This window comes from Nematolebias whitei, chromosome 7, assembly GCF_014905685.2.
Source record: "Nematolebias whitei isolate Nwh7 chromosome 7, NemWhi1, whole genome shotgun sequence".
NCBI classification, from domain to species: Eukaryota; Metazoa; Chordata; class Actinopteri; order Cyprinodontiformes; family Rivulidae; genus Nematolebias; species Nematolebias whitei.
In genome coordinates this window covers 3,006,706-3,021,471 of record NC_056504.1, presented here as the reverse complement: position 1 = coordinate 3,021,471, position 14,766 = coordinate 3,006,706, and the positions used below count along the sequence as shown (strand labels likewise).

The window sequence follows — 14,766 nt, the reverse complement described above, 5'->3', positions numbered from 1 at the left end:
AGTAGTATTAATAATAGTAGTAGTATTAATAATAGTAGTAGTAGTAGAAATAGTAGTAGTATTAATAATAGTAGTAGTAGTATTAATAGTAGTAGTATTAATAATAGTAGTAGTAGTATTAATAATAGTAGTAGTAGAATTAATAATAATAGTAGTAGTAGTAGTAGTAGTATTAATAGTAGTAGTATTAATAATAGTAGTAGTAGTAGTAGTAGTAGTAATAGTAGTAGTAGTAGTAGTATTAATAATAGTAGTAGTAGAATTAATAATAATAATAGTAGTAGTAGTAGTAGTAGTAGTAGTAGTAGTAGTAGTAGTAGTAGTAGTATTAGTAGTAGTAGTAGTAGTATTAATAGTATTAGTGTATAGCAGTGTTTAATTGAAACACGTGTTTTTCTCCTCAGAGTGTATGAAATAGAAAAGCGAACGAAGGTCAAGACTTTGACCCCTTTCCCCAACTTTGAGACAGCCTGCTGGTACGTGGGACGGCACTTTCTTGAGCGCTTCAGAAGTGAGTTTTAAATTACTTTGATCTGTTTATGTAATTAATTTACACTCATGAACTATATTCCTGTTTAACTTGACGTTTTTTCAAAGTATGAATTGTAGTAATGGCATCCTGTGGAGACGGCTGCATGTCTGCTGTGCAGATGAGGAATTGTATGTTTTATCATTTCAGTCATGAAGTCAGTAAATCACTGAGGTCACAGATAATTAAAGTTTTGTCTCGCGCAGAATCACTCGGTCCATGACAAGTCCGTGTTTAAACTTCCCTCAGCTGGCGTGCACTTGCTCGTTGTGTTTGCTGAACGTCACCTTTAAAGATGGACGTTTACCAACAACGTACGTCGGTGATTTAAAGATCAACTTTCATTCTGTCACTTTCATGCTGCTGCTCTTTCTGTGTCCCTCACTACTTCACAGTAGAGCTGCATTCGGGCCTAATAAATCCAGCCCAGACCGGCCCGACCTGCGCATTAATCACATTATAACAGCCTGGACCTGCTCTGTTCCGGGTCGGTCCGGGCCGGGGTCAGGTTAGAAATGACAGTTCTTCTTTGAGGTTCGTTTTTCGTGGACTCGCTCTTTCGTGGTTTTTCAAAGTGACTGGACACGACGCAGAAATGGCTGTTTGATGGATGAGCCACACGATCCGCAGGGATTGTTTCTTTAAAATAAATTATTTTAAACCAAAGTATGTCACATCGTAAGATCGTCATAATCACCAAATATAATAACAGTGTTAAAAGTTATTCTTCATTATTTTATAACTTCTATGTTCAGTTGTTTCAGTGTCACTGATCAAGAAGATTTGTGCTCCGTGCTGCAGAGCTGAAGCTGCGTGACATCCTGTCATGTCCTGCTGCACTTCTCTTCTCTACACTTTAATTTAAATACTGCAACATTTTAAATACACAATCCATGTAGCATGGATTGTGTATTTAAAATGTTGTTCAAATTTAAATTGTTTGTTTACACAAAAGGAGGGAGATTGGGAGGTGCTGAGTGTGATCTCAGCAGAGAGCAGAGAGCAGAGAGCGTGACATGCCGTGCTCTTTTAGAGCCTTTACACTTTAGAGACATTGTTCAGAATATTGTAAGAGGGTGGGCAGGGTTTATAAAGTTTAATATATATATATATAAATGCTAAAATAAACTAGTACTGATGGCCACTACTCATGGTGGCCAAGACCACCACTGGCCCCCCCTGACTTGGCCATTGCACCTGGTCATGAATAAAATGTGTCCAGTGATCAGGATCTGTACCTGCGCTGCCTTAGACCAGAAAAACACGAAACAACTGCCTCTATAGCATATAGCACTGCTTCTCTGTTATTCTCTGTTGCTCTCCGCCACGACTGTAAATAGTATAATTTGTCTTTGTTATAAATACACCTCTGTATAACATTGTGCCCTTATTAACATTAAATAAATAAATAAATAAATAAATATAGATCAACTGACAACAAAGATTATCAACATTATTAACAGTGTTGTATAAAACACTTTGAGCTACAAAACAAAAATGAATAAAACAATTTGTGCTGATTTTTGAAATCAAAATGAGGAAGTCAGGATTAATGGCTACAATGAGCACGTGTTGCAGTGCACGGCTTTTAGAAACATGATCCTGCAGCTCTCAGCTCCTGCTCAATGTTTAACTGGACCTGGACCTGGACCTGGACCTGGTCTTCAGAGCAGCAACAGCAGAGAAGCTGCAAAGAGCGAGCGGGTTGGCAGGTGGGGGGTGTCCAGGGGAACGCGCTCACAATAGAAGAACCTGACAAAGTGACATAAAATATATTTGTTAGCAAAGAAAAGAGTCCTAACATTCGTTAAACATCTGTTTTTACAACAAATAAAAAACATCAGTCGTGCTTTGACAGTCGATAAAACTAAAAAAATTGTTAAAGAGGAAGAGGGGCAGGAAACGCTCTCGCTATACTGTCGCATGCGTGCTGTGGGTGACGAGCGTCACCTGCAGAGTTTCTCAGCAGCAGAGGGAGCGACACGGTTCCATCACGGCTCCCCAAACAACAAGACATGTTTGTTCATAACTTTATTAGTCACACTGAGAGTTGACGGAGTTTAGCAAACAGTTGCAGAACGCACCCTGACACAATGAGATGGTGAGAAAAACAAAAAACAAACTTGCTCCCTGCTGCAAAATGTTCCCCGGGGTCACATGCCCCCCCAGAAGATCAACATCATCAGACCAGGACTCTGCGGTCTACACTCATCTCCAGGCCAGAGGTCACTCTTTCAGTGATGAAGATGTTCACATCCTGGACAGAGAGGAACGATGGTTTGAGAGAGGAGTAAAGGAGGCCATCTTTGTGAAAAGAAATCGTCCATCATTAAACAGGGGTGGAGCCTCCAGGTTCAACTGTCCCCCTCTTACAATGCTGTGATTGCTAGTATCACTCAGCCCTCTGTGAACAGTAAACAGCCATCAGGTGCTAATGATCCATTGTTAGGCTGATGGTCCTTCTTGATCATGTGATCAGCTGGTTCTGGTTGTCAGCAGCAAACTGGTTGATCCACTCTGAGAAGGTGCTATTTAAGAGACTGAGCTGAAAACAGCACCTCAGACTGAAGAAGTCCTTTGGATGAAGGACGAAACGTTTCTATATTTTTTTGCTTTGTTTTTTGTTTTTTTGAATGTCCAGAGGACCAGATTTAACTTTTTTAGATTGTTTTACCTGGATTATTGAGCAGCATCAGGATACAGTCCATTTACCATTTTCGGTTGCTCCAGGCAAGCTGGAAAAAGTGCCAACTATGGCAAGCCGATTGTGTCATTAATGACCACTTTTACCTATTACATGACACAACGGCATGCCATAGTACTAGAGTGCCATCTAGTGGCTGAAAATGGTAGTTTTCAATATTTTCAGTCAGAATGAAAACGGTCATATCTCACACAGAAATTGGTTTATAAATATGGGGGAAATCCATAAATACGTTGCTTCGATGTGTAAGTCACAGAAATGATGTAAAAACACATGACTTATAGGCCGAAAAATACAGTACTTGAAACGTACGTACGTACGTATTAAGTACGTAGTCTTTTTTGTTTTTTACACACTGAGCGTCTTGACTGCATCAAACTTTACTTTTATCAGTAAATATCCTCTGCACCGTAGAACCGTAGCATAGCAGGCTATCCAAAGAAATCTACTAGACAGGTGAAACAGAAAAGTTGTCTTCACAAACCCTACATACTACATGAGCATTACCCTGACAGAATGTAATAAAAATGTTGAAGCACTTTCATTTCACCTTTTGTTTAACAAGGTATACACACTAAGAACACATTCTCATTTGGAGTGCTGTCCTGGACTTGTTGAGTACATCATGTGTCCTTAGCAAAAAACAAACAAAACCGATGCTTCAGAAACTAATGTAACTAGTTCTCCTCCTAAATAAACTGAAACGTCTTCCTTTTCGTCCAGCTGTTTCCTCTTCAGGTCCAGTCATCCTCCTGTCCTCCGCCCTCACCCCTGCTGTCTCCAAACCGTACAGCTGCTTCCAGTAATAAGCTGTGAAGTCCTCTTAGATCACACAGTGTCTACACCCAGATTGTCCTGTAGATTTGTTGCTATGGCAACAAGGAGCAGCATCCACCTATAACTGACATTTGCTGATATTATGATCAACAAACTGAACTCTTCCATCTCACAAAGAGTGTTTTGGTAGAAACAAAAAGTTCAACAGTGACACACCTCTGCCAAAGGACATAGAAACAAACATATTTTAGTGTTAATATTAATCCTAAGATCTAAAGCTGAAGAAACCGTTGCAAAGAGAGACCCTGAGTGAGCTGTGTGCGCTCCCGTTGCACCGAGCCCTCGGTGCGCTCTGATAGTGAGAGTATGGTCCCGTGTGCATGTCGGACATGTACTCCAAACACATCAACGTTAAATATGTTTAAATTTAGTTATAAAAGTCATGGGGAGGTCAGATCGAGGGGGTGGAGGTGATGATGCATCTGCTTCTTGGCAGCAGTGAGTCGGTCACTTACGAACATGAACAGTCATTTATAAAGTAGAAGCCATTTCCTGCATTCTGGTGTATTTTCACAGGTTGTTGGACATGTACCGTACGTTTACCTGAGCCCCCAGGCTCCTCCTCAGGCTGTCCATGGCAGCCGCCTGTGGGCTCCTGCCGGGTACAACAGCCTGGTTAGCCTGGCTCTCACCCACACCTCTCACTGCTCCAGTACCATCTCCACTGCAATGTGCTTCAATTCTCTGTCGTTTAGTTGTAAAATAAAAAGACTTTGTTTTAAATGAAAGTAAATTGGACTGTCTTTTCGACATTTTGATCACTGTTATTTTGACAAATTGGCGCTGTTGTTTTGATACGTGATGTAGCCTCCGTAACGTGATTACCCATCAAACATTTCTCTCGTTGTATTTTTAATAATCAACATTTTATTAATAGCCTACTTAAACTGCAAAATCAGTTTTACAGTTTAGTTGTGCTGTTTAACTATATGTTTGTGTTTTTAATTAAATTGTCTGTGACTGAACTTTTAGGGGCGGAGATATTTTTAATGGTAGGAGTGGAAATGCTTACTCGAAGCGGCAGCTCTGATGTGATGTTAGGAAGCTCAGTAAGTGTCTGTTGTGTTTAAAATTAGTGTTTATGTAATTATTTTCAGATTACATATCCAATATAGGTTTTATTTATTCAAGGCAGCCAAATTTGTTCATGACTTCATTATTAGTAAGCCTGAGTTATCAGATCCAAGCAAACAATTACTGGAATGCACCCTGCCAAGATAAGAGAGTTCCAGGGTCCGGCTCAAATTAAGTGGTGGTTCTGATGGTAGGGTGTGCTGCAACATGGATAATGGGAGGGGATGCTAATACAGTATGCTAATAGTATGTTCTTGTTTTCAGGTATTGGTGCAGTTCTCTCGAAGTAAAAAGTCACTGTTGGTTCTGTGGTAACGGTTGAATGTGTTTGTGTAGGTTTACATCGAGCCAATAAGCAGCCAGCTGCATACCTGATACATGGTGCCAAGATAATCAATGGAGCCTTCAGAGCTTGGACTAAAAAACAGGTAAACGTGCTCCAAATGTTCCACACCTTCTCGTGTTTTTGACTACACTATTGTGAAAGTTTAGTCTTTTTTATTATTTTTTTATTGTAACAGGCCCTGCTGGAGCATGAAGATGAGCTTCCAGAGAACATGAAACCATCGCAGCTCATTAAGGATCTGGCCAAAGAGATCAGACTTTCAGAGGTGGTTTTTAAGTCTTGTCTGTTAGTTCTAAACGTTTCTCTAAAGTGGCAAAAAAACAACCCACAAATGTCTTTTTACATTTCTTTCCTTCCAAAACACATCTTACATACATTTTTAAATCTTAGTTTATGTACTTGTAGAAACTGTAACAAACAAAACAAACAGAAAATGTAAATGTCAACATTAAATGTTGTCTTTTACTTTCAATGCATTGAACATTTCTGCCAGCATACACTAAGGTTAGGAAACCAGCTTTTTTTTCTTTCAACGGTTATTCAATTGGGGGTTAATTTTCTTCAGAAAGATTTATTAGTAAATATTAATGTACATTAAATACTAATGTACACACTGCTCTCACCCACTTGGAGGACTCCTATGTCCGTATGCTCTTTGTGGACTTCACATCCGCCTTCAACACCATGATCCCCCAAACCCTGATGGACAAACTATCCACACTAGGACTAAGCCCCTCCATTTGCAACTGGGTCCTAGACTTTTTAACAAACAGGCCACAGTCTGTGAGGAGCCACAACTTCTCCTCCACCATAACCCTCAGCACTGGCTCTCCTCAGGGATGTGTGTTGAGCTCTCTCCTGTTCACTCTGCTCACGTATGATTGTGCACCTAACCATCCAGGCTGTCATATTGTAAAGTTTGCAGATGATACAGCTGTGGTGGGATGCATCACGAACAATGATGAGTCCAGCTACAGGCAGGAGGTGGAACACCTGGAGAGCTGGTGCAGGAAGAACAACCTTCACATCAATGTGAAGGAGATGGTCGTGGACTTCAGAAGGAACAAACACACCTACTCCCCTGAACATAAGAGGATCTGTGGTGGAAGTGGTCTCCAGCTACAAGTACTTGGGTGTACACATGAATGACAACCTCAGCTGGAGCAACAACACCACCAGCCTGATCAAGAAAGCTCATCAGAGACTCTACTTCCTCAGGCGGCTGAGACGAGCTGGTCTGGAAGCTCAGTCCTCACCTCCTTCTACAGGTGTGCAGTGGAGAGCATCCTGTGCTCCAGCATCAGCGTGTGGCATGGAGGCTGCACAGCTGCAGAAAGAAAAGCTTTGCAGAGAGTGGTGAAGGCTGCACAGAAGATGTTGGAGTCAGTCTCCCCACCATCACAGACATCTACACCTCCAGATGCAGGAAGAGGGCCACCTGCATCATGAAGGACCCCACTCATCCAGGACACACACTTTTTGCCCCGCTCCCCTCAGGAAGGAGGTTGAGGAGCATTAAGTGTAGAACCACTAGACTGAGGAACAGCTTCTACCCTGAGGCTGTTAGACTCATAAATATCTAACCACAATATTCATCCATCCATCCATTTTCTTCCACTTATCCGGGGTCGGGTCGCGGGGGTGGGTAGCAGCTTAAGTAGGGAGGCCCAGACTTCCCTCTCCCCAGCCACTTGGGCCAGCTCCTCCGGGGGAATCCCGAGGCGTTCCCAGGCCAGCCGAGAAACATAGTCCCTCCAGCGTGTCCTGGGTCTTCCTCTGGGTCTCCTCCCGGCGGGACGTGTCCGGAACACCTCACCAGGGAGGCGTCCAGGAGGCATCCTAAACAGATGCCCAAGCCACCTCAACTGGCTCCTCTCGACGTGGAGAAGCAGCGGCTCTACTCTGAGTCTCTCCCGGATGATCGAGCTTCTCACCCTATCTCTAAGGGAGAGCCCAGACACCCTGCAGAGAAAACTCATTTCGGCCACTTGTATCCGAGATCTCGTTCTTTCGGTCACAACCCAAAGCTCATGACCATAGATGAGGGTAGGAACGTAGATCGACCGGTAAATTGAGAGCTTTGCCTTTTGACTCCGCTCTCTCTTCACCACGACAGACCTGTACAGCGCCTGCTTCACTGCAGATGATGCACCTATCTGCCTACCGATGTCACACTCCATTTTTCCCTCATTCGTGAACAAGACCCCAAGATACTTGAACTCCTCCACTTGGGGGCAGGACCTCCTCCCTGACCCGGAGAGGGCACTCTACCCTTTTCCGGCTCAAGACCATGGCCTCGGATTTGGGGGAACTGATCTTTATCCCAGCTGTGTCGCACTCGGCTGAAAACCACTCCAGCGAAAGCTGTAGATCACGATCTGATGAAGCCAATAGGACTACATCATCTGCAAAAAGCAGAGACGCGATCCTAAGGCCACCAAAATGGATCCCCTCAACACCTTGGCTGTGCCTAGAAATTCTGTCCATAAAAGTTATGAACAGAATCGGTGACAAAGGGCAACCTTGGCGGGGTCCAACTCTCACCGGGAACAAGCCCGACTTACTGCCGGCAATGCGGACCAGGCTCTGACACCGGTCATACAGGGACCTAACAGCCCATATCAAATGGCCTGGTACCCCATTTTCCCAGAGTACCCCCCACAGGGTTCCCCGAGGGGCGTGGTCGAACGCCTTCTCCAAGTCCACAAAGCACATGTAGACCAGTTGGGCAAACTCCCACTCACCCTCCTGGACGCTGCTGAGAGTGTAGAGCTGGTCTAGTGTTCCACGACCAGGACGAAAACTGCACTGCTCCTCCTGAATCCGAGGTTCGACTATCTGACGGACCGTCCTCTCCAGAACCCCCGAATAGACCTTACCAGGGAGACTTAAGAGTGTGATCCCCCTGTAGTTGGAACACACTCTACGGTCCCCCTTTTTGAATAGGGGGATCACCACCCCAGTCTGCCAATCCAGGGGAACTTCCCCCAATGTCCACACAATATTGCAGAGTCGCGTAAGCCAACACAACCCTACAACATCCAGAGCCTTAAGGAACTCCGGGCGAATCTCATCCACCCCTGTGGCCCTGCTACCGAGGAGATTTTTAACCACCTCAGTGACTTCAGCACAAGAGATTGGAGGGCCCAACCCAGAGTCCTCAGGCTTTGCTTCCTCAGTGGAAGATGTGCCGGTGGGATTGAGAAGGTCTTCAAAGTATTCCGCCCACCGACCCACGACATCCCGAGTTGAGGTCACCAGCACACCACCACTATAAACAGTGTTGATGGTGTACCGCTCCGCCCCTCTCTTCACCCGAGTGTCCAAGACATGTGGCCGCAGATCAGATGAGACGACAACAAAGTCGATCATCGAACTGCGGCCTAGGGTGTCCTGGTGCCAAGAGCACATATGGACACCCTTATGCTTGAACGTGGTGTTTGTTTTGGACAATCCATGACGAGCACAGAAGTCCAACAACAGAACACCACTCGGGTTCAGATCAGGGGGGCCGTTCCTCCCAACCACACCCCTCCAGGTCTCACTGTTATTGCCCACGTGAGCATTGACGTCCCCCCAGCAGAACAAGGGAGTCCCCAGGAGCTGCACTTTCCAGTACCCCCTCCAAGGACTCCAAAAAGGGTGGATAATCTGAACTGCCGTTTGGTGCATAAGCACAAACGACAGTCAGAACCCGTCCCCCCACACGTAGGAGGAGGGAGGCCACCCTCTCATTCACCGGGGTGAACCCCAACACACAGGCACCAAGATGGGGGGCAATAAGTATGCCCACTCCTGCTCAGCGCCTCTCACCAGGCGCAACTCCAGAGTGGAAGAGTGTCCACCCCCTCTCAAGGAAACTGGTTTCAGAGCCAGAGCCATACGTAGAGGTGATTCCGACTATTTCTAGCCGGAACCTCTCAACCTCACACACCAGCTCAGGCTCCTTCCCCACCAGTGAGGTGACATTCCACGTCCCAATAGCCAGCTTCTGTAGCCGAGGATCAGACCGCCAGGGTCTCCGCCCTCGGCCACCACCCATCCCACATTGCACCTGACCCCTTTGGCCCCTCCCACAGGTGGTGAGCCCATGGGAAGGGGGACCCACGTCTCCTCTTCGGGCTGTGCCCAGCCGAGTTCCATGGATAAAAGCCTGGCCACCAGGCGCTCGCCAGCATGCCCCACCTCCATGCCTGGCTCCAGAGTGGGGCCCCTGTGACCCACGTCCAGACGAGGGAACATCGAGTCCATTTAGTTTTCTCATCATAGGGATGTTTGGGCTGCACTTTGTCTGGTCCCTCACCTAGGACCTGTCTGCCTTGAGTGACCCTACTAGGGGCATGAAGCCCCTGACAGCATAGCTCCTAGGATCATTGGGACACTCAAACCCCTCCACCACGGTAAGGTGGCAGCCCAGGGAGGGGTCTAACCAGAATAATCACTGTGGAAAAAAAATCACTGTAATTCCACTTTGAGATGAGATGTGAATGGTAATAAAACCTACTTGAACTTGAACTAATGCAAAGAAAAATAAAATAGAAAGGTTTTTTTTTTTTTTTGCCTAATTAGACAGCGAACGGGCAGCAACGTGGCGTAACTTGTAGAGCTGCTGCCTTTCAGCGAGCAGGTCCCTGGTTCAAATCCCAGTCTGGTGGCCTTTCTGGATGGAGTTTGCATGTTCTCTTCGTGCATGCGTGGGTTTTCTCCGGGTACTCCAGTTTACTCTCACAGACCAAAAACATGCATGTTAGACTGATTGGTAACTCTAACTTGTCCCTAGGTGTGAGTGAGAGAGTGAATGGTTGTTTGTCTCTATGTGTCCCTGTGATGGACCTGTCCAGAGTGTCCCCCGCCCCTTACACAATGATTGCTGGACATGGGCACCGGCGAACCCCGTGACCCAAAATGGAAGAAGCGGGTAAAAGATAATGGATGGATGGATGGATGCATAGACAGGGAACTGATTCTGAACTGATTGTGTTCAAAACTTGTAAAACATTTTCTTGTGCTTTAATGATCACACAACTCATCTTTATGCTTTGATTTCCAGAATGCAACAAAAGCCTTTAAAAGTGAACCCAGCATCAAGGTTCCGGCAGAAGAACCACTGTCCATTCACTCAAAACTGGAGGAGCCCGTTTCCCCAGAAAACATTCCATCACCCAGCAGAGAAATGTCCAGGAAGAAAATCTCCAAGTCCCCCAAAATGCCCAAGCCTCCAAAGGTACCCAAAGTCAAAGAGAGAGAAAAGAAAATTGCAACAAAACCCAAGGAATTATCACCACCTCGAAAACCTTCTAGCTTTGCAGCTCTCGAGTCCCATGCAAAAGACATCTTGAGTAAAATGGAGCAGCCAAAAAAGACAAAGGTAAGCAGAGATACATTTGACCAATTATCAAAATATTTTGAACCTCACTGACATTAGTCAGCTTCTGACATCTAAAGACATACGTAGCTTATTAAATGATTCCATGGAAATAGTAAAAAAAGTGTATTTATGTTTATATACTAGGGCTGGGCCATATCATATCGTTCACGATAATACTGGTAAAAAAAACTTGCCCGGGTTAAAATAAATGATATCATGATATTTTAATTTCATGACGTAATACGTCAGGGCGCCCCGCCCCGCCTCGTTAACGGAACTGTGCGCGCCGAACAACCAAATGGAACTGCGCACCCCCCCTCCACCTGTCGCTAGTGTAATGCTAATAAGTTGCGCGCAATACTAGCTAGCTAAAAGCTAAAAACAAACAGTGTGCGGCTCAACTGTCTTTTCTGTGTTTTCTCCCACAAATCAAAAATAAGTATCAAAAACTACAGCCAAAGTGGTTCATGCTCAATCATCCAGGTAAAACCACTTTGAACCACTTTGGCTGTGGCAGCTTGGAGGAGACGACGGGAGAGAGGACAGCCCCCAGAAACCATCTTATCACCAGCAAACTGGTTTGTCCACTGTACGAGTGCACTGCTTAGTGGGGAAAACACTTTGTTTGTGACTTCTCAGACTGATGAAGCTCTTTGGATGGAGGGTGAAACGTCCCTCAACAAAAAAATTAACTGTCCAGATGACCTGACTAAACATTTTGGATAATTTAGATATATATACACATTGTGTACCTTGCAACATATAACTTCGTAGTTCAGTTACTGTACGTCTGTGAAAGTTAATTTAGTGATCAGTAACTCCGTCTAATCTCAGTTCTGCCACATGAGTCTCAGCTAGGCCAACACGCTGAGAGTAGGGAGAGGCAGGTGAAGAATTTTCACTCTTTATCATCAAAACACTGAATCAGACAGTCACAACATATCAGATGGTGAAAAGTCATTATGGCATCCACAAGCTGAATCAACAGTTGGGCGACCTGTCAGATAGAAAACACACCAGTCCAGTAATGAAGATGTTGGGAAGAGGTTTGAACCTGGCTGCATCATCAGACTGTGTTCCAGTGGTGACGTTCCAGTAACACCATCATCATACACATGAACAGATGTAGTTTCAATACTTAACACTCGTGCTGTTTCAGCTTTTTTGGTATTTTACGGTGTCTTATAATGCATGCTGGTGATTTCATGTTTGGTTCATAACAACAACAACAACAAAGGAACAATGATTGTTTCTCTGACTTCAAGATAACCTTTAGTCTGTTGCACAATAGTTCATCTTGACTGGGCTTTTCTCTTACCAGTTGCATTTGTCCTTTACGCCTTTGTTTTTCCAGGCCGTTAAAAACGTCACAAGTTTACCAGAGAAGGAAATATCGAAGCAGAACAACACGGGCAAGTTTGAAATGAGAGAACAGAATAAAAATAAGAACGAAGCAAAGTGGAAGTATAAGGTAAGTTCTTTTCTGCTGTCTTTGACTTTGTGGTTTCAGACTAATGACTGGGTGCTATGAGCCAACATAAATACAATCACATTGTGTTTAAAGCTGAAACAGACTTAAGTCTGATCCTGAACTAAAAACACCCACTTCACATCAAAGCAGTGCTACAAAATAAAATGGCCCAAGTCCCATGTTTGTGGTCTCAGCTCGTTCCCACTCTTGTAGTTTAATTGTTGTAATTAAGCTGCATCTTCATCCATAGCGTTCCATTTAAGTATTTACATATGTCCTCTTATAGAAAAAGGCTCTGCTGTATAAGGGTTACTGAATGAAATAACTGGAGGAGCTTCAGGGAACAAAACAGGAAATGTGTCAGTTGAAAGATGCAGGCGTCACTTTTCTGAAGTCGGTGCCAAAGAGCTGTGGAATGTCTGAAGCCTCTTCAAGGAACTGCTCCTTCACACCGGGGCAAACATTTACAAATGGAGAAAAGACCTATGTGTTCGCCAAGGCCACCTGAAACCATCTATCCTCTGTAAATCATGGTTCATGTAAATAACATACCATGATGATCATGTAATGTTCCTTCCATGTCCCACTTATTAGGACTGTAAAGCATGTTCCTGTCCCATACCAAACTGGAATGGTCCCAGGACATGCTGTGTGCCATATTTCTGTCATTTAAGGAAGAACGTTGTTGCAGTAAATACTCCAGGCGTGTATCTACAGTGCCTTGAAAATGTCTTAGACCTTTCCAGAGTTTGTGACATTACAACCACAAACTTCACAGTTTTAGGGTTTTTATGTGAAATACCAACACAAAGCAGTGCATAACTAAGGTGGAAGGAAAAAGATGCACGTTTTTAACACTTCTTACAACTAAAACTTTGAAATGTGGCATATATTCACTCTTTTTACTCGGACACCCCGGATTAAAATCTATTGCTACATTCAGAAGTCACCTGATTAGAAAATAGATTTGAAGATTGTTTTATTTGTTGCCAGGTAGATGTACAACTGTGTCATGCAGCGAGACATGGGAACTAGTTTAAATCCAGAGAAGTGAGATATTAGTAAAGGGATCTATTAAAGAGTCCAGCAGCAGAAAGGGAAACAATGATTCTGTGTATCCTGATGCACGCTCAATAATCCAGGTAGAAAAATGTAAAAAAGTTAAGTCTGGTCATCTGGTCACAGATGGGTCTACACTCATCTCCAGGTCAGAGGTCACTCTTTCAGGGATGAAGATGTTCACATCCTGGACAGAGAGGAACGATGGTTTGAGAGAGGAGTAAAGGAGGCCATCTTTGTGAAAATAAACCGTCCATCATTAAACAGGGGCGGAGCCTCCAGGTTCAACTGTCCCCCTCTTACAATGCTGTGATTGCTAGTATCACTCAGCCCTCTGTGAGTAGTAAACAGCCATCAGGTGCTAATGATCCATTGTTATGCTGATGGTCCTTCTTGAGCATGTGATCAGCTGGTTTTGGTTGTCAGCAGCGAAACTGGTTGATCCACTCTGAGAAGGTGCTATTTATAAGGCTGAGTTTGTTGCAGCTCCTCAGACTGAAGAAGTCTTCTGGATGAAAGATGAAACATTTCAACAAGAAGAATCTGTCCAGAGGACCTCACTTAACTTTTTAAATGATTCTGTGTCCTGTGGTTTTGGTTCTAATGGCCATCCACCTCTTGCCAGAATGAAACAGTTTATGTCTTGGATTATTAGTAATTCATTTAGAACCACTGTAAACATCGTGAGACTTTCTGGAGACTCCCCTATGAATGTTGTTCACCAACAAGTCATAGCCCAGTGGAACTACCTCAAGCAACATGCAGAGTATGAGAGGTGAAGAAGAAGAGATAGCAGATAGAAGAATAGAGTAGATGGAGGCAAGTGAAGGGAGGGGTTACTGAAGGAGACCTGCAGGAGTGAGTTGGAAGGTTTACAAGATGGTAGGGAGCTCTCATCTGATGTTTTGTTTACAGACGTGTTTCTAACAAAAAGACAAGAGGAAGAGCTGAAGGCGGCAGATGTTACGATGCTCAGACCTCCATCAGTTTACACCTAAAAGGACAGGATTCGAAATCAGAGACATCTTAGAACTGTAAACAAAGTGAAAGAGGCAAATATGAGATGGTTTGGACACGTAGGCGTTGCAACAATTATATGTGAAGGGGACGTGTGTGTCGCCCCCCATTTAAAACTTTTTTAATTTGGACCCCCCCACACATTTACCGTGAAATATTAGTTCACCCAACACTGTTTATATTTCTTTGTGAACTAATCCATTCCACTTGATTAATAGGAGAATACTCAAACCAGTAAAAGTCCGCTCCAGGTTTTCCTGTTACCTCCAAGTCACCACATGCAGTGCAGTGTGTGCAGGGCGTGTTCCGGAGCACAGGGCGTGTCCCGGTGTGCAGGGCGTGTCCCGGTGTGCAGGGCGTG

General features: G+C 44.4%; 1 protein-coding gene across 1 annotated transcript in view; it reads left to right on the top strand.

Annotated features, from left to right (window-relative positions):
• Positions 1–14,766, top strand: part of phf2 (PHD finger protein 2) — a 72,780-nt gene that overhangs the window by 33,481 nt on the left and 24,533 nt on the right. The window contains exons 9-13 of the mRNA XM_037678540.1: positions 405–511; positions 5,481–5,572; positions 5,666–5,755; positions 10,541–10,858; positions 12,213–12,329. Of these exons, the coding sequence (XP_037534468.1) occupies positions 405–511; positions 5,481–5,572; positions 5,666–5,755; positions 10,541–10,858; positions 12,213–12,329 (724 nt within the window). The remainder of the gene's footprint in view (positions 1–404; positions 512–5,480; positions 5,573–5,665; positions 5,756–10,540; positions 10,859–12,212; positions 12,330–14,766) is intronic.